At 31.4% G+C, this 20915-nt stretch overlaps 1 protein-coding gene across 1 annotated transcript in view; it reads left to right on the top strand.

Moving 5' to 3' along the window:
• The window catches only part of LOC123710553 (Down syndrome cell adhesion molecule-like protein Dscam2), a 99743-nt gene that overhangs the window by 9617 nt on the left and 69211 nt on the right, over positions 1-20915 (top strand). Inside the window, exons 2-3 of the mRNA XM_045662523.1 lie at positions 12448-12500; positions 18791-18830. Coding sequence (XP_045518479.1) covers positions 12448-12500; positions 18791-18830 — 93 coding nt within the window. The remainder of the gene's footprint in view (positions 1-12447; positions 12501-18790; positions 18831-20915) is intronic.

Raw genomic sequence — 20915 nt, 5'->3', positions numbered from 1 at the left:
TCGACTCCATAATCTTCATAAGAAGCTATTGCATGAATCGGTTGGTTCCGATTTTGAAAGGAAGTAGTAGGGTTTGTGCGGTTGTAGCTTGAATTTTGATTGTTTCCAAATTTCCTATTATTGTATTCTCGTTTGCGACAACCTTCAATAGTATGACCTGGAGCTTTGCAATATCGGCACACTATAGGATTAGAGGGCCTAAACGCGGCAGATGTTGTATTATTATTAGTGCCATATTGTAAAGCTGATCTATTTGGTGGATATGATGAGTGAGATGGGCGAAATCGCGCCTGATTCTGAGTATTTGGAGTTTGGGCGTAATTAGTGTTTCGTCGTGTCAAAGCATTGATAATCTTTTCTTCCGAAGTAGCGAAATTAATGGCGTCGTTCAAAGATTCAGGGTCACGGCATCGAACTACAGTAGACAATCTTGGATTTAGGCCGACTACAAACGTGTGTAACGCTAAGTCTTTCATAGCTGCGACGCGGCCTGCCAGTTCGTCCTTTTTCTTAGTAGGGATAGTTATATTAATTTCGGATAATAATTTTGATAAGCAAGACTCTATTCGTAATGCAAACTGGTTGACCGTTTCGTTGCCTAATTGACGACATTCTTGTAAATCAGAAAGCAGCGCAGCATAGTGCTTTTTATCACCAAATTGAGATTTTAAGAACTCTTCAAGCTGGTGCCAATTCTCAAATTCTTTTACACAACAAGCCGTTTCTGCGCGTCCTTCTAATTGACTTACAATATATTTTAGTAAAATGTCCTGTTGGTTTTGAGTAGCAAGTTCTACCGCATTTCTACAATTATTTAAAAATGCACTTAATTTTTCGCGGTTACCATCGAATTTATTTATGAATTTAATTAGTATATTTAAATCAACGTCTGTGGCTGACCTATTCTTAGACTCGCGTACAATAACATCTTCCTTAGGCATTGTCACGTAGGATATGGCTTAGACAAAACAATACTGATAACGACGCGACGACGGCTAGCGTTACTGAGAACTGATTAGGCGATGCACTGATTTCTTATTGGTATTGTAACCAATTATGAGATTGTAATTTTATAAAACAACCTTTCTATTTTTAGCACTTTAAACTTCACTAATTGTTTTCACACAACACACTGAAATACGAATATATAGGATTTTTGAAGACTTACAGGGATGCTGCAGTTTTACTGATGAACATCTTTGATGTATAGGGCGGAGACGGCGGATGTTTCTTTGCAAAACAATTTCAGAATTCACAGCGAATAGGAAAATCTAGTTATTCACAGAAATATTCACTTTTGTAATCACTCGTTAGTCGCGACTGCCAAACTGAGGCGTACCGAGGATTTTTAAAAAATCCCTTGAGCTGCCACCAATGTTATACGACGTCCCGGATTTAGAGTTTTAAAAAAAAGGATTATCTTTACACATAGGATTTATTTAGAAATATAGATTTAGAAAGACAACTGCTCGGTTTGAATCGTAAAGTGGGACTAACTTTAGCTGAAAGATAATGCTCATGGCAGTTGAAATAGGAGAATGCCAGCTTGCTAAAATAGAAGTTGACATAGGGTGGTCTCTAAGGTTTTAAATATATAACAGTACGATTAGCAGTGAAAAATTTTCTCATGGAAAAAGTGCGTGCTTCTATTAATACCTGGCTTCAACGTTTACAGCCAGTTGAGCAATGGAGACCACTTCGAAAAAGGGTTTATATATTTATTTAATAAATTAATACACTGTAAAAGTAATAAATGTTATTTGCAATAGATTTTTTCTTACTTTGTTTCAGTATTTATGGCTAGCCTAGGTAATTGTTTATTTATTTACACAAAATAAAACAAAAATAAAAATAACAATGGCGTGTGCCTGACATACCCACACTCACCCTTCTTACACTCACTCACAAACGCGTACATACCCTCTCCCAATATCACACTCACATACACACACACTCAAATATACACCCAAACATACACCCATACAACTTTATTTCTACTAACTCCTAAATAGTTTACTGCTTTGTTTTGTTTTACTTTCCTTATTTAAAACGTTAAATTTGTTTGCCTACCTTTTGTATGTACTTTTTGTTACCACTCAATATGACTTTGCTGTGAATGAAACCCTGGTAATCCATATCACAGGTTCTTACCTAGTTTGGAAACCAGTCTCCCAATACCTTCTCAACTGTAATCTTATTTATTGTTGTAAATGTTATAAATGTTAATGCATAGTGTACGAGCGTAGTTAAGCGATCTCTTCCAGGCAATAAATTTGAAACAAATGAGCGAACAACAACTACAAATTGTACAAATCAACTTATATACGATGATTATATATAAATTAATGATTATCATAAAATAATTGTTTCTCTTGATAAGACAGTAATACGCAAATGTTGGTAAGTTAGTATTTTTTAGCCTTTTGAATCAAAGTATTAAGTACCTATCAGACACCTAATCAGGTAAATTCGTGTTGATTAATATATTAAGTTCAATTTTTAAGTACAGTACTCTGTATACTTACAGATTCTTTATAGGTCGACAACGCACTTCTGTATGATTATCCATACAACTTAACGCCTGTCGCGTTTTTTCTATAAAATACTAATTATTACTTATTGGTATTTGCATTTTTTTACTATCATATATTTTAGAACAATAGATTATTGGCACTGTAGTCAATTGTATTATATTTGATGGGATTAATAAATAAATGCAGACTCTGGTGATGCGTGTAATATAGAATTCAAATTAAAGCTATCCGATGCACAGAGTTGAACAAGGCCATTGTTTAGTGTTTTTAGAAAAAAAAATTGAATGGACTCCTTTCATTGAAATATTTTTGAATCGGTATCATTAAAAATATTTTAGTATTGTGAATTTGTTTGAATTACTTTCGTGTATTATTGATACTGCTGCATTAAAATATGTTACGTAAGTACTATGATCTATTTAGGCTTTATGCTGCTTATTTCAGTTCATAAACTTGGAAACTCAAAGTCATATCAAAATATTCATAAAATGATTAAAACGCGTATATTCCAACATATTATATCAATCAAATTTGAAGTAATTTGAAGTAAAACTTCTTTATCGGCGTTGGAAAAAAAAATACCGTCACATTTTTCGGTTACGTGCCATTTTTTTCTTGTCCCTACTATGCTTAATTCGAAGAGATTCCAAGCCATTATAACAAAAATATATAATAACGATCAAAATGATAGTAAAAACTATATTACCATTAATGAAATTCTGTAATAATCTAAGTAGTAATAAGGTAAAATTAAATATTTGTTTTATTTGTGTGTTCATGTCTATGATTATAAAAGTCTTTTGTTAAACTTTATCTAATTTAACTTTATTTAACCAATTTCTGTAGTTGCATATAGTAAATCATTTTTCGAAAAATAGGGTCATAAAGAAGTTTCACTTCTTACGTGTCTACTCCACTACACGCACACATTTTTTTAAATGTTTATTTATTTACACTTCGTTGCATTAAAAATACACAAATAATACAATACATAAAAAAATATTAGGGATGCAACGAGCGGCCTTATCACTAACAAGCGATCTCTTCCAGGAAACCCTAGTAAGAGAAAAACTAAAAAAAGAAAAATGATGAGTAAAGTTTAAGAAGTGCATAACCAAACGTTATAAAAAAAAGTTTCAGTAGTGGAAACATCGATTAACACAATTCTCAAGCAGATGTTTGTCTACCCAGCCTCCTTTTAAATTGTTTGTGTGTTGCAAAGATTATTAAGTCATTTGAAATGGTGTATATGCACTATTTGCATATAAATACAGCCCCTTCTTTAGCGTATGTAAAGTTATTTGGTTAGTTTTAAATAAAATTTCCTTCTCGGAAAACTATTGAAACTCGATATATTTTTTAATAAGATTTCGCGCTTTTAAAACTTTGTCAATGGAAAATTGAACAAAACTTTTGCTATAGTTACAGTTTATTACAAAAAGTTTATATCCATAAGAAGTGAAGATATTTTAAGCGAGTGTTATATAGTAGTATTATAAAATATATATTTGAAACGAGCATTTTTTTCCAATACGTTATTCTTGAACATAGGCAAATTGCAAAAAAATTAAAATTAAAAATCTAAGTTAAGGTCGGTGGCGGTTTTTGTATGGTTGTTCAAATATGTTAAATGAAACTCTTTAAAGGTGTCAACTGGGTTTAATCGTTTAAAATATGAGCTTATAACTAATACAAAATTACGGGTACGGCTTGATTATCTCTCCCTATGAAGAAACATAGCTTCGCTTTGCGTTTTCTATAAAGTGTGTGTGGTGAGTGTTCTGAAGAATTGTTTGGGTTGATCCCTCTTGCCTCGTTTCAACACTGTACGAGCCGTATGGAGTCAAAAGTTTATCAACATCACCTTGATGGCTGGAAGTCTTCCACGGTCCGTTTCACAAGGAATTTTCTTTTGCGAACTGTGGAATCGACTCCCGGTGGGGGTCTTCCCTGAGGGATACGACCAACTCTTCAAAATTCGAGTATGCGCTCTCAGAGGCCGGCAACGCACGCACTAAAAATGGATGTCTATGAGCTGCGCTGACTGCCCTTTTTAGGCTTCCCGCAAGCTCGTTTGGTCCCCTCTTATATAACAAAAAACTTTTTGAAGGTTTCTTATATCCAAGTGATACTTACGTTAGCTATAAAGAAAATAATTGTAGTCGACTTATTATTCATTATCGGAGATAACAATTTGTTTTCTTTATCTGAAGTAATATTATTTAAGTCCTAACTATTAAATTAAAAGTGAATTATTATTATTCACATAACTAGAAATAACTAGAATGCAATTTTGATCAGCGAGACACTGTCACAAATCCTCAAAACCGGTTGTAATGTTTATTAATTCACGGCAAGAGATGGCGTTATCTAAAATAAATTATATATTAATAGTGAATATAGTTTTTAACTAACTGATTTGTTAGTCTTTCACTTTTCTTGAAGGTTTCATCTTATGTCTTGCTTGGACTGGAACCTCTCGGAGACCGTGTTTTATTCATTAGTAACGACATTACTTAGATACATATCGTGTACAGTAATGGCCTAGTAGCTTTAGCGTGCAGCAAATCACGACTAGACAGTACTAGGAAAAGATCGTGACGTCACCGGTATGCCTTAGACCCAAAAATCGACACCGTGTGTCAGGCACAGAACGCTGGCCTATTGAGAAAAGAAATTATCACCAAAGATATACATAAATTATTTTGAATAATTCAATCAGATTTTTTTGAGTTCGTTTTTAATATTATTCAATTTTCATATTAAAATCGTATAAAAGTGACTGGACTTAAACCCTTATTAGAACACTTAAACGGTCGCAACTTTTCAAAGGCTGAAAAATATTATACAAACTTCTAAGTATTGAACTTTCGTCCCGGAACATTTGAAGCTTTTCGCAAACTTTGAAGTTTTTTATATTTTACGAGGAAAATAATTTTAAACTTATTTTATAATTGCTGTACGTTGTAAGAGCCAACTAGAAAATATTTTTATTTTTCCTTAAATTTTTTCTGCTTTATTTTTAAAATCATAAAGCTAAATTAATAGTTTAGTTTGCGTTTATTTATGAATATATAATTTTTATTTACAGACTTTTTCGCCACCTTCCAACGAATTATATTCGACGTACATAGTAAATTTTAATAATAATAATATTAATAGTTTGAGTAACGTTCCCAAAATTCTGATATCAGCGCTACATTTTGATAGAACAACATCGAAATTGCAAATAAAAACGTTGCGATCACTTTGATGGCTGAATACTGCGGACCGCTTCACAAGAAATTTGCAAACTGGCGATCAGTGGAATCAACTCCCAAGGGGGGGTCTGGTGAGATACGATCTCTAATTCTTTAAAAGTGCTCCTCCTCAAAGGCCGGCAATGCACACACTAAAATGGGTGTCCATGGGCTCTGGTAGAGCTGCAGGTTAGTAGGATTCTAAAACAGAAATGATCCGTATCGCAATGGCTAGTCGAAGTTACAGAGAACGGGCGCAGTTCCTAAGTTAAAATATTTTTTATGTAAATAAAAAAAAAATACACATCAGCTCCACATCATAATGCTGAGCCTGTTACAACCACAACATAAAATTACACACAAAACGTACCTTGTTCCTTAAATAAATGTTATTTTATTTTTCTTTCTTTTTTTCGTTATTATTATTATTATTTTGTATATCTCTCTCACTGTGTGTGTGTTTCATTCGTAATAAATGCTATGTTTATGTCTATAGAAAACAATTACAAACTATAGATTTTATATTAAACCTTTATCAGTCACTTTCACAGAACAGAATTGTCGCGTAATTTTCGTCTGAATATGAAATTTTCCCTCATATATAATTTCGAACTCTCTATACAAGCATATACATATATACTAAGTTTATACGATAACCTTGTTATTACTTCACTGTTAGGCAGATTATTATCCTCGTTATTTTTAATGCTAAACTTAACGTGTGGTAAAAATAGCGACAAATTTTGAAGCTTGAACGCCTAAACAGAGCTTCAAGCTCTGTTTAGGCGTTCAACAACAACAACCATTTCAAAGCACCAAAAAATGTTATTAGTATTATTTTAAAGAGAGGTTTGCAAATAAACATTATACCTACCTTAATGCTTTTAAGCCCTATTTGAAACCAACAACATCCTCTTATATTTACATAAAAGTCCGAACAAAATGTACAATATGCTGGATAAATCTAAAATAAACAAAAAAGACCTGTTGTTAAAAGTCCCAAACTTTACCACTGTGTGGAACTCTAATTAGCAAAGTTGGTACCACAGTACCGACTCAACACGTGTTCAACTTACTTTGTCCATGAGTACATTTTTTGTTGACCTTTTGGTATAGATCTATTGAAACTTTAAAAGGGGTCTTAGTCAACTGGTCAGCTAGCTAGTTAGCAGCTAGTTAGATTCGATTAGTTATAAATTATAACAGTTTCCGGATAGGAAATAAAAAATAAGTACGGATTATAAATTGTTTTCTTGTGTAATTTTATTTTGGAATGAAAGGCGTAAGTTTTCAATTCCATAAATTAGGGTTTTAGGAATCCATTGAAATGGGAAATCCATTTTTTTTGGGAAACGCCCTCAAATAAGATGTACCATAATTATGTTAATAGGAAAACAATTTATTTCATTAGTTATTAATTACTGTAAGTGGTGAAAATTAATAAAGAGCCATATGAAAAGGTTTAGTAGGATAGTCCCAAAACCCACCTGTCATAAAAACATTCCTCCTTTATTCATTTAAGATAATGCTAACATTTAGTTTTATTTTATTTATTATATAACTTTGGACTGATTATTTGATGTTCTATTGTGATTTGTTTATATTCATATGACTTAATCATTCATGTACTTGATGGTCATCTAAATTAATAATTTGTGAATTAAATTAAAAACGTATTCTAATAATATTTATAACTCGTAGTTCTACTTAAGCGGGTTCAATCAGTAGCCGTTGCCACCTCTTATACTTAAACAATTGCTTTGCGCAATAGTTGCGGTTATAAAGTCTAATAGATAATATTAACCTAAAAAATATATGATCCATTGTTAATGAATGAACTCTAAATATTTAATAGAAAAACATATAATAACAATGAATATCGCCATAATATCTATGTAATCTACTCGACATTATCATAAGACTGGCTTAAAGCGGGCTGAATTTAAGCAATTTAAATTAATTAAAAGTAAGCATTCGTTTGTCGTATATAATTTCGAAAAAGCTGCGAAAAATAAATATACTTTTTCAGTCGCCTACATTTTATATGGATGTATCGTCATCGTTAGTTCGGTCTAAAATTCGTCCTCAAAATTCAAACTTTGCTTTCAGTTGTGTCGAGCTGTACTAATTAATGAACTTTGTTACATCACTGGCCATGTAGTTTATATCTTTTTTGTCGATCACCTCAGCCTCTATGCAATAGCAAAACACAGTGTTATAGTTACAATATTCATAGTATTGTTAAAGAAAATGTGTGCGTGTACACACGTAGAAGTAACACTTCTTTATGACCTTATTTTTCGAAAAACGATCTACTATATGCAACTTTACGGAAATTGTTTAAATAAAGTTAAATTAGATAGAGTTTAACAAAAGATTTTTATTATCATACACATTAATACACATAATACAATTATTTAATTTGACCTTATTAATACTAAGATTATTACAGATATTCATTAATTGTAATAGAATTATTACTATCACTGTTATTGTTATTATATATTTTTGTTATTAACGGAATCGAACATATTCGAAATCGCGTAACCGAAAAATGTGACGGTAAAATTTTTTCAACGCCGATAAAGAAGTTTCACTTCAATTATTCCTCAGTTAATACGTCACTGGCATTAGAAAAAAAATGTGTAGTAATGTGTTATCGAATCGTAAATAACTAATTATAGTTATTACAGATATTATATTTGTGCTCAGTGGTTAAAACTGCATTCATTCGGTTATAGCATGATGTTCTGTAACTTTTCTCGGTAATAGACTTTAAATTTCTCGGTAAATGTAAATATTTTTTGATCTGTTAGACAAAGTGTTGCATACTTTTTTGTAGATATTTCTATAGGTTATCTTCTATAAAACTGTAGTACAGCACTTTGCTCTATTATCAATAGTTTTCGCAGCAATCGCGAATTAAGAATTTTTCTCTTAACATCTTGTAACTTCATACAGAACCGTAATTTTTAAAATTCAAGGATAACGTAGAATTTTAATGGTGTTAGTTTTTTTTGAAATCGGCCCTATTCAATGTGTAGTTTCGGAGCCTATTCCATGTAAACAAACAAACAATAAAATATTTCCTCTTTATAATATTAGTTTAGTTCCTTTGATGAGGGTATGATTGTGATGTAACAATAATATTACAAACAATAGATATCCTAAATTAGCCTATTAAATTTAATAGCTAACGCTAATTAATTAAACAAGGAATCCCTAACATATATCAAGAGGAAATGCTTTTATACAAATGACATGTGAAATGAGCGCGAATTTAACAGCATCTCATTTGCTCAACGGTTTTGGTATTTGAGGCAAATATTACATACATCTGGCAGAATTTATTAGTAATCTTAGCCCATGTATTTAAAGCAATACGGTCTTAGTAGGGCGGAATGTATTAGAATAGAAAATGAATCTTGTAACTGGCCAGTATTTTACACCTTTTTACAATAAAATAATAAAATGATTCTAAATTTAAATTTACAACATTATCTGCAAATCAGAAGCAGACGGGCAGGAGGCTCAGCTGATGTTAAGTGATACGACAGGCGATATGGCGACAGCCCATGGACACTCGCAATGCAAGCGCGTTGCCGGCCTTTTAAGAATTGGTGCGCTCTTTTTTTGAAGGACCCTAAGTTGAATTGGTTCGGATATACTTCAGTGATTGTTTGAAATAGCTGTAGTATTACCAAACGAATACGAGTTTACGACCTTTCGAGAAACGAGGGTAATCAAAAGGTCAACGCTCAATAATGCCTTCTAGTATAAACGTGAAAGCGGTGTAAGTTATAAGTTTTAAAATAATAATTCTGCATTACATAAAAGAAAAAAAACTACTTATAATAACTACTAAACTACTAATATAAAAATTTTATTCGTCCGAATCTGATTAAGTATAGTATTTAGCTTCGTCCCGAGTTCGATTTCTGGTAATACAATTATTATTTTGTATCAATAGTCACAGAAAGCTGATCATATATATGACTGAAAATTCTTATAAAACAGACAGAGTGTTTGTTGTTATATAGGTCTCGTGACTAAGCCAACGTTAATATTGTATTTAATTTAATATTATCAAAATATTAACTCAAGAAAGTATATGTTATACTAATCATCAGTAAAATAATAATAACCTTCGTAATTCAGGAATTAATTTTTAAGACCCAGACGTAAAAGAGCTGTAAAAATGAGGATTTCAAAAAGGACACGGCATCAAAGCAGTGATGTAAAGAGGGGCTTAGCGCTTAAGTACCACTCAATGTCTTATTTTTATGTTTGTTTACTTTACAGCTTAAGATCACTGTATTCAAGACCCTTTGAGGGATTAAAGATTAATTCGAGATGAATAGAATAGGAATAGATCCTCTAAAGGCTTTTTTATAGACTAATTTTACACGCTTTATTTTAATACTGAGTATTGCCCGCGCGAATTTGTTTGCATGTAAACCGAATACTTCTATAAATTCCTATAGCCGACTCCATAGACCACTAAAAAGTAATAATAATATTATTTATTATTCTTTTATTTAGATCAACTTACAACGTAAACAAAGATCATTATATCGAACTAGATATTAGAAGGTTGAAAAAAAAACTATTCTAATGTTTTGATTTTGCTTGACTTGTGCAGATCTGTTTGCCAGTCGGCAAAGGCCTCCTCCAACCTTTTCCATTCATATCTTTCTTGGGCCACTCTATTCCATATCCTGCAACTTGTCTGATATCGTCTTTTTTGTGGTCTACCTCTACTCCTTTAGCCTTCCCTAGGGTACAATCGTGTCACAACGTATTAATCAATATTTCTTTACAGTAATTTAATATGAATAAGTTTATATATGTCGGAGAATGAATATTTTAAAATTCCCGCCACTCTGAAGTTAGTCGTAGGATGCGGTCAACGTTGACAATTGACGATGCCTAGTCTGTGTGGTTATGTCGGACGACGGTAGTAACACCAATTTCGCAATTATTAATCGCGTTGAATCTGCGACATATATATTAAAGGTATAAACATGATAATAACCCTAACAGAACCAGTTTTCTGGTTGAATTGAAATTGAATTTAATGCACAGAATATCGGCGCTACGCTTCTGCCGCAACATACTAACATTTAGCCTTATTACTTACCAAACTTATTTTTCTTTTGTTATATTATTTCTTTGATGTTTTTGTAAGTAAATAAATATAGGGCTTAAAAGGGAAATGTTTTTCCATTTGGCTTTCTATATGGCTTAATTATACCAAACAACTTGTTAACAGTCTAACTACTAGATAGAGGACACCGTGAGTCATTTTTGCAAAAACCCTTCATCTTTTAGTCAATATCAACTCCGGGAACATAAATACAGATAATACAACTTTCTCTACAGCTGTGATACTTTTACAAATTCAACACTTTTGTGGTCAGTTACCGTGACCACGCACGCTGTAAAGCACGCGAAACGTCGGAAACAAAAGTTGAATAATAAAACTTCGTCGGCATGTTTCAGCGTTTATGATGTTATCGCAGTGATTATATTCTTCGAATGAAGTCGTAGCTACAAGTCTTATAAACTTATCTATCTTTACAAATGTTTCATAGAAAATATTTAAGGCTATACAAACATGTAGCTTTCACTGTAATTATAACAAAATATTTTTTTTATTAATGATAACAATAGGTTATTAATGCCAAAGTGAACAATACAATTTTTAAGTAAAATAAAGTAACCGCACTAGAAAATCTTTTTATATTTTTGCTTCTGCGTTTTGTGCTCTTTAAGAAACTTACATTGTTACATTAAAACATTTATTATTACAGTCACGGTCAGATTCTAATGAATGAAGTTAATTAATATTTACTGTTATTAATTTATATGATGTGTTAAAACCTAGTGGCGCTTTAACCTCCTAAATCCCAAGAGCTTTTGATATGATAGCCTTTGAAGTGAAACTTCTTTATCGGCGTTGTAAAAAAAATTACCGTCACATTTTTCAGTTACGCGTCACAGTTTCCCGTTACGCTATTTCATGTCCCTACCATGGTTGATTCGAAGCCATTATTAACAAAAATATGTAATAATGATAACAATGATAATAATAATTATTTTACAATTAATGAAATTTTGTAATAATCGTAGTAGCAATAGAGTAAAATTAAATCATTGTATTATTTGTATTCATGTCTATGATAATAAAACCCTTTTGTTAAACTTTATTTAACCAATTTCTGTAGAGTTATACTAGAACATTTTTCTTAAAAATAAGGTCATAAACAAGTTTCACTTCACTACAAAAATAATAACTCATATACAATTTTAAATTGCTATACACTATATTCACTGAGTCTGTGGTTATATTTGAACTTAAAATTCAATCACGGGAGCCACCTTTAAGCAGACACGGAAATTTTATAACTGCTTCTTTAGGAAAAACAGTACTCAGGGTACTTAGGTACCTATAAGTATATCGTGACAGATTTTGGATGTACTGACTAAAATCTAAAAATTGATTTTTAAAATTTAAAACACCATAACATGTAAATGAAATCTAAAGTTATTTTAATAGACAGAATAAGTTCTGTCGAACATTTTCAGATGTGCTTTGGTTTAAAAAAAACTTAAGTTATTTAAACACCAAAACTTGAATTTAGTATGTATTCACCCTTATCTCCTTGTTTCAGAAGTATGGCGGGTCGAGCACTCGTTTTATTGGCGATATCAATATTAAATACCGGTGAGTAAATAGCCTTCTTTTGCATATTCCATGAGCGCTCGCTTCTTTGAGATAAAAATGTTAAAACATTCAAAAAGTATGAAATTTTATTTCAGGTGAGAAATTTAGCCTTCAAAGCGTGAAAGCTGTTAGTGCTTAAGTGCTTGCGTTCGTGGAATGTTAGCAATTATTTATTTGATATGAATTTTTACGACATATCAACTGATTTTGTTTACGATTTCACAGTATACTGTTAAAGCTAAACAGTGGTACTTCAAACCTCTAATTTGACTGTATCGTTTTAGTGATTTTCACTTTCCGAAATTCAGTATTGAGAGGCGTACACTGAAGCTAGTTTGCCCTTACTGCATAATGTAAGCAATTTTAATGGATGCCAGAAGTTAAAAAAAATATCCATATAAACCTTGATACCTGGAGTATCGGGATCGATTCCTGGTAGCCCAGTTAAGAATGCAAATGTAATTTGTGTGTCGTATTGTGTGTGTATCGTATTTAAAAAGCTAGATTTGACTATGTTAAATTCAAAATAATCCTTGGGTAACAAGACTTCAATCTGGTTTCAATCCAAGCTTGTGTAGTGCGTGCCTTGTGACCAAGTGCAGAATCCTGCTGGAAAGTCCACGGTATATTAAACAAAAAGTATTGCCGAGAGGTTTGACAACATGATCCAAGACTGTATCTGAAACATTTTGGCTGAAGTTTTCACTTCATTTTCACAAAAATTTAGTTTTGTAACTCCGTAAGACACGCCCCACGAAACCATCACTGACGCAGGATGATGACCACGATGTAGCTTTCCGACCAGTTGACCAGCTTCTTTAGAATAGTGAGCGTACACTTTATCATTTTGCTTGTTGTAGTGTTCTGCAATCGAGATAAATTTTTCATCAGTAAAGAGTATATTTCTGTGCATTACCTGCGTATCACGACAGGTATTTTGATCGGGCATGTCCTGTATATTGACGATAAGCACGATGTTTTCTATCACCGTTCGTGCGAATGTTTTATGTGTGATAGACGGAAAGTACATTGGTACAGCCAGGGATGAAACCTACGACCTCAGGGATGAGAGTCGCACCTGAAGTCTAACAATGGACAATATATAAAGTTAGATCATGTTATTCGACGGTTCCATACAGCCATCATTAATGACGTCACTGCGAAGTTTTAATTAAGCCACCAAATTAATTTCGGATAAAGTCCGGACACCAATTTGGGTTTCACTGACATTTGAATTGTAGAAAACCAATATTTAAATGTGAGAAATTTAACGTGAAGTTTAAATTTTGCAAACTACCTGAAAAATGTATAAATCATATTGCTTTTTGTGGCTTAACTGACGGCAAGGGTTCAATTTCTTGGTTAAACAGTTAATATTGTCACGAAGACGGGTCGCCTGCAATTTTTCTAGATTTTTCCACTACTTAGAGAACTTTTCAGCAGAATGAAATATGATTTTTGACCGTTTCAGGAGAGGGAGAGTCAATCACATTTTAGAAAATTGTAATTTGCATAATGGTTCCCTAGTTTTCAGGAAGCTGACACATTTTTTCAGTCAGTTTCAGAACACGTCTAGTCGATTGCTGTAGTTTTCAGGAGACCCGTTTTCAGGCCTGGTTATATCCCTTTGATGAAGGAATATTCTAGACCGAATTTTCTAGGTGTGGGACAAAGATGAAAGTATACGCGAGAGAGAGGGAAGATCGGATCCTTCTCAAAGCTAGGCTGAGCCCTCTAGCAAGCCGTACGACAAGGACGGAGCAATGTGCGAAATAGACAAAGAGTACGGACGTTCTAGAATTGTGCAATCGCTACTTAGTAACAATCCCGCAAAATTATTCCGAGGGATATATAAGCGAGCCGAAAAGCGACCACTTTAGTTTAGTTTCGAATGCGATATCAAGAGATAAACACCGAAGCGATAAAGTCCAAATAAAGTGAAGTGATAAAGTACAGTGTGAAGTGTGCATAATTGAGTAATAGTGACCGTTTTTGAGTGTTATAAGTGCATTTCTGCGATTAATTTGTTCTCATAAATTCCTCATTGATTTATCAAGAAATAAAACCTTGAAGATATCTACGGCATTTTCTATCCGATCCCCTAGCTCGTGCCAATGTGTTTTAAGTTTGAAAATACGGCAGGCAATGTACTTTTAAAAATTGTCAATGGTCTGTCAACTCCATTTCCTATTGCTATGTTACGGGACTTCATACATATTTTTTGAACAGCTAACATAAATTGTATATTACAAAAAAAATATTCTAAACAATAGTCAAATATGAAATACATAATTATTATTGTTCGCGTATGTCGAACAAAATATTTATTTGTGCAGTACGTGGAATCGTACCTTAACATTTACAAAAAGGTTAAAAAATTAAGAAAGAAAAACAAAATTAAATACTTTTAACTAAGTAATACCTAGTACCTGAATGAAACAGGTGTTTTAGCTATAGATATTCCTAATACTCATTATAAGAATATTCTCTGATAGTTTAAACAAGGCAAGTCTTTATTAGTATGTCCGGGCTGCGCGATACAAAACCGAGTTTTTTTCATAGTTGGAGGTGAGGCACGTGAAACAAATAACAACGAAATTACTGTGCAAATATATTAATGTTAATACTTTCGATAATGAAATCATGAATGCTCAAAGCGTTACAGTGAAGTAAGCTTTATATTACTATCAATTGTAAAATATAAATTATAAATAAATATAAATAAATAACTATAATTTGAACTTAATTATTATATACCTAGCAGTTAGAAGAAAATATTTATATTCAGAGCAGTGTAAACTCTCCAAGCCAGTGGTGTTTTTGAAAGAAAAGCATATTAGTACCGGGGACTGAATATCGACCCCAGAAATGAGATACCCACGTACAGACCACTAGACCAGTACTGCTCTAACACTAATAGAAAAACATATTTACATAAGTTTATTGTTACCTTGTGTAATCCTAATAATAATGTATTAATCGCAAAGAAAATTGATTAAATATTGATTAAGTTTAAAAAAGTTATAAGATAAAATTAGCTATGAACTATATTCTTTTGGGATACAGATTATAATAATTTAAATACGGTAAAATTCATATGTATTTCAATTAATTAAATTCATCAAAAATCTACTTACTTCATTTTAAAGCACATTAAGAATGATATTTCTAAGATTTTTTTAAAAAGTGGAATTAAATTTATTTATAATATAATATCTAATAGAATATGGAACAGATAACCAAACATTATTTTGATTAGTAAAGCAGAACGAAGTATAAAAAACAAAAAAATAGAGGTGGACTCATTAAAATTTGTATAGCCCGATGCTTTTCCGAGTGTTGTATAACAAAGCTGAGTATTTTAAGCGTTTGTACAAAGATAATTATAAAATACAAGGCACAAATTATATTACAGCCTTTGTTTTTACAGACGAGGTTCATTTAGAGTGGAGATTACACAACGGAAAGTCAACTAAAATTCCTTTTTTGAATTTAAACTTTTTAGTGGTAAAATATCCATGTAACGTATACTTGCATTTCAAAGACAAACTTTCTTGGTAACGAACAGAATTGAAAACAAAGAAATTAAACATAATTTGTATCGTGTCGTACTTTATACAAACTTTCTATTAGCCTAACACTTTCCAGACCGCATCGTGTGACTGGGTCATTTTTGTATTTTTTGAGAAATAAAGACTTTAAATCAAAACTAAATATTCAATGTATACCTTGGCTGGCTTGGATGGCTAACAACGGCTGTCGATATTTATGTCTATGGCATGTCGATTCCCACATGTTTTTCCTTCATCATACGAGCGAAAGTAATAAACGCCCACAAAAAACCTTGTAAAGCAATTATTCGAACGCACGACCTCAGGGTAGATAGGCATAAACACGAGTCACTAGACCAACTCGTAATGATCCGTAAGAAAACTAAATTTCACTCGTGCTTGTTCCTAACGTATAATATTGTGATTCTAATAATATTGTCGAGAAAAATTGAATAAAAATTTGTTAATGCACAGTGGGTGGTTGAACACACAACCTATGAATTTAGAATAATGCTGAATTGGTCAGGAAATATAACCAAAGCTATCAACATTAATTGTATTTATTTTTAAAATTGCATAAGAATTTTCATTACAAATTGTTGAGTTTTAAGTGACATTGCTTTATCGAGAGATAAAATTCAATATGTCAAGCGAAATCCGGAATACTGTATTTTAAAAGGATTTTAAATGAAAAATGAGATGAGAAATTAACAAAAAACCCCGCACAGAGAGAATACCAGAGCAAAGAGATTGAAAAAATGCCTTTTTAGACATGAAAATTCGTGCCAATTTTATCGTCCATTAAATAAGGCCGAAAATTTTAAAATTCCGTTACGGTTCAGGTACATTTTTATGTCTGTTGAATTTAACGTGGTGTGCATTGGCTAATGTTTAAAATATAAAATTATTGGTCTTACACAGATATACACACCTAACCACACTAAGTTACTCTAATATTATTATGTATTTCACAATACATGACAATTCTTTTACTTTGTATTTCGAATTAAAATTTTAAGTAAGACATTGGCTACCTAAATATAATGAAAAATAACAACTCATAATATCACAAAAAAAGATTTACTTAAATTATGTTCATTAACTAATACTTAGGCTATTTTTAAGGCACTGAAGTATCTCAAAACCAATCAACCAACCAACTTAAATAAAAGTTTAAATTTCAACTGGACACTTGTCTAAACATAATTTGTTCTGAGATTCAATGTGCGTATTATTATGTGGGTAAATAGTCAAAGTATATAGGTAGTTGAAATATACATAACATTCATTGGAAATCTCTACTATTAAAATTTATTTAAAAATCAAGGTTCATTGATATATAGTGGCAGTATAAAATAAGATACCTATATACGTTTATGTAACGCTTTAGTCCATAAGAATGGTACTCTAATTATAAAGGTGAATTATACGAGATGGATGTGTTTACTTCATTCCCTACATATAACCTTAAATAGCAATCCTGCTAGCCCGAAAAGGAAGAAGATATTAAAAGTAAAAGGTTAATTTCGTACGCTCTATTCGTGAGTCAAATTGCTTCGGAAATACATAGGTGGGTATAATAATATCTGTTCCAATTGAACAAATAACAAAGTATTGTTATAATAAAATTTATGTATGTAGCGATGGCCTTTTGTTTTACATGATTATAAAACCTTTGTGGTTGACGTATTCAGTGAGTTAAATTCAAACCATTGTTAACAATATTTATAATACTGATTTAGTATTAAATCATCGGCCCTTTGTGTACGATTTTGTATATTTGGAAAAATTCTATTCCATATTTAAAAAATCGTATATCACCACTGTCAGATGCAGGTTTGAGCCGAAATATGGCCGGTGTAGAGGTTCATGCATTTTAATGAGACCATCTGCTATAGCTCAGCTTTTTCCTATTCCATTTTGATTTGGTATTTTTAAAAAGGTTTTAAAGTGTACGGTGAAATATTAAAGTATTTGTGATAACTAAAATAAAACGCATTGTAATCCTATGTAAAACTGGATGCATTAAATATATTTCAAATTTTAAACGCAAAAGTAAAATTAGTGGAAAAGAAAACCCAGTAGTCTTAGCATCAAATATTTTTTCGGAATCGAAGTCCATTAGTTTGGACCCGGGGTTCGAACCTCAACAGTGAAAGCCACTAGCACTACAAGGAATTTTAATTACATTTAATTACACAAAAAAATAGTTTATTTTGTCATATTATTATGGATGTATTAAATTTTTTTCTTACAACAGCAAAAATAATAGTCGCTTTAGAATAATCTCAAAAACAAAAATGGAACTGGGCGGGTCATATTACACGCATGGAGAAGGAAAGATGGACACCAAGGGTAACCTGGCAAGGACCAACAAATAAAAGATTAAGAGCTGGTGAAAACTGGATCACCAAAGCAAAACACATACAAATGTGGAGCAAATAGAGGAGGCCTTTACCGGTAGAAGGTTCCATAATGATTTATGATTTTGATTATTAAATTTTTTTATAATTTAAAATTTATGTACATTGAAATTATTAATTATGTTTGGAATTTAAATTTAAGCATTATTAATAGTAATATTTTAAATGTAATGTATGCACATATTACGTAATAATTATACATATGATATATTTGTTTAAAATATATTATTTACTATAGAAATAAAGATGCTATAATAATTATTATTTTTCTAAAGAAACACTATTATTTTATATTAATGAACTTTTTTATTTTCAGATGCACTAAGTACGGAGAAATTCTCAAGTGGACTCCATATGTAAGTTTTAAATAGATTTTTTAGAATTAAGTATTTGTTATTAATTTCTCTAATGTATGATTAAATTTCAATAATATACACAGATATTGTTATAAAGAACTTCCTTACTCAATTATTCTGTGAAGTATTATGTTAATGAAACATTATAAGTTAAAATCTATAACCAACATACGTGATAGACCGATTGAGACAGCTGTACAAAACTGAAAAAAACTGTTGCTAGAAAAGTATTATTTCTAGTCTACAGAGGTCTATAACCCTTAATAATAGTTTGAATTTTTTATCGTTTTAATGGTATAATGACGAACAATGGGTATGTGTGAAATGCTTTTCTTTCTGAATAGAGTTTTATAATTAAGAATGAAAGCATTTGTTAGCACATATGGATGGGTTTTCCTGTTTTATATCCTCATTTGAGGTTTTGTTTACCAGTTTTGAGAGATATTTCAACTGAATGAATATATTACATTCATAAATGCTATCCATACAATATTAAACGCTTTAAATTAAAGGGTTTTTAATCTTAGGAACTTTGTAAATAGAGAGCTTTTTAATTTAAGCTATTTAGTATTTTCTTCCCTGACCACGCCGAATAGGAAAGGCGCGGCCACATTTCTGTATCTGTTTTATTTTACTTAGGTGTAGGGCGCATCTGATATTAACAAAGATATACTTAATACATTGATTGACAAATATTGTTTTCTTGGAACCAGCTAGATGCCTTTACTGCAATAAAAGGAAACGGTTTTAGTGGATGATTTGACCCATATTTATAATATAACAATTATAGTCATTCTTGTGTTATTCATCTTAGCAAAGTATATTATTTAAAAACATAAATTTCTTACTTTAAGTTACTATAAAAAATATTTTCTCAATCACAAAAGCTAAGCTAAATACTTATGTATTTTTATTATTTGTCTTCATTATAACGATACGTTTCCCTTTGCTTAGTTCCTTATTTCTTATGTATTTCCTGTGCGTTTGTTGAAAAACCAGCTTGTATAATTTTAGATTCAAATATATGAACATATATTTAAACATATTGTATTGAGAAAATAATGCCTCAAATTGTTTGATGTGGAATCCTAGTAGGTCTGAAACCAACCTTTTTCAAAAATATGCTGGGAGTGAGAATGTTTAGAAACCATAGTGAGCTTTCTTTAATTGTTATTATTAATAAGAAAAAACACACATATTTCCTAACCTAGCACAATTAAATAAAACACTATGGCAAAGCCCTGTTTAACTTTATCGTAACTACCCAGGATATATAATACAAAGTTATTATACTAGCTGCCCTCGCGGACTTTGTTTCTCCTTAATGTAATTTTACTTAGCCTACCTCTTTAGTACATACTAACATGATACATTTTGCTATGCTACCCAAGGGACTGTTCGGTTTTCTGGAATGAAAACTTTTTAGGGTTTCTGTGAATTTTCTCTATAAAACCTCAGAGTTTAAGCCATAAGATTTTAACAGTAAAAAAAACAGTAAAAATAGTCTCAATATAAAATATAGAATTTTGGGGATGGACCCTAATATTTAGGGGGATGAAAAATAGATGTTGTCGGTTCCCAGACTTAACCAATATGCACACAAAATTTCACGAAAATCGGTCGAACCATTTCGGAGGAGCTTAATTACAAACTCCGTGACACTATAATTTTGTATATTAGATAACATCTCTCATCTCTAAAGAACTATCTCATTCTCCTGTCGTAGAATATTTGAAAAGATCGTTGCACAAATGTTAAAGGATATATTGTAGCCAAGCAATTCAGATGTTTTTCGATCATGTTTTTATTCGAGTATCCATGTCAAGCAATAAAAAGAGAATTTAAATAAATAAAGCCCCAATTTTCCTTTTATAGCTAGAAATTGCCAAATAAATATATACCGTTACAAATCATTCTTCATAAATATTTGAAGCGATTTACTTGAAGGAAAATATAATAAATCAGTAATAAAAGATATGAGTATATTAGGGGAACATAATGTTTAAGATTTCGTAGAAATCTAAAAATAAGTTTATTGGTTTTTTAAAAAGTTAAATTTTATTTATTTATTCAAGTTTACCACGT

Source organism: Pieris brassicae, chromosome 6 (genome assembly GCF_905147105.1).
Source record: "Pieris brassicae chromosome 6, ilPieBrab1.1, whole genome shotgun sequence".
NCBI lineage: Eukaryota > Metazoa > Arthropoda > Insecta > Lepidoptera > Pieridae > Pieris > Pieris brassicae.
This window is presented reverse-complemented; position numbering and strand designations above follow the sequence as displayed.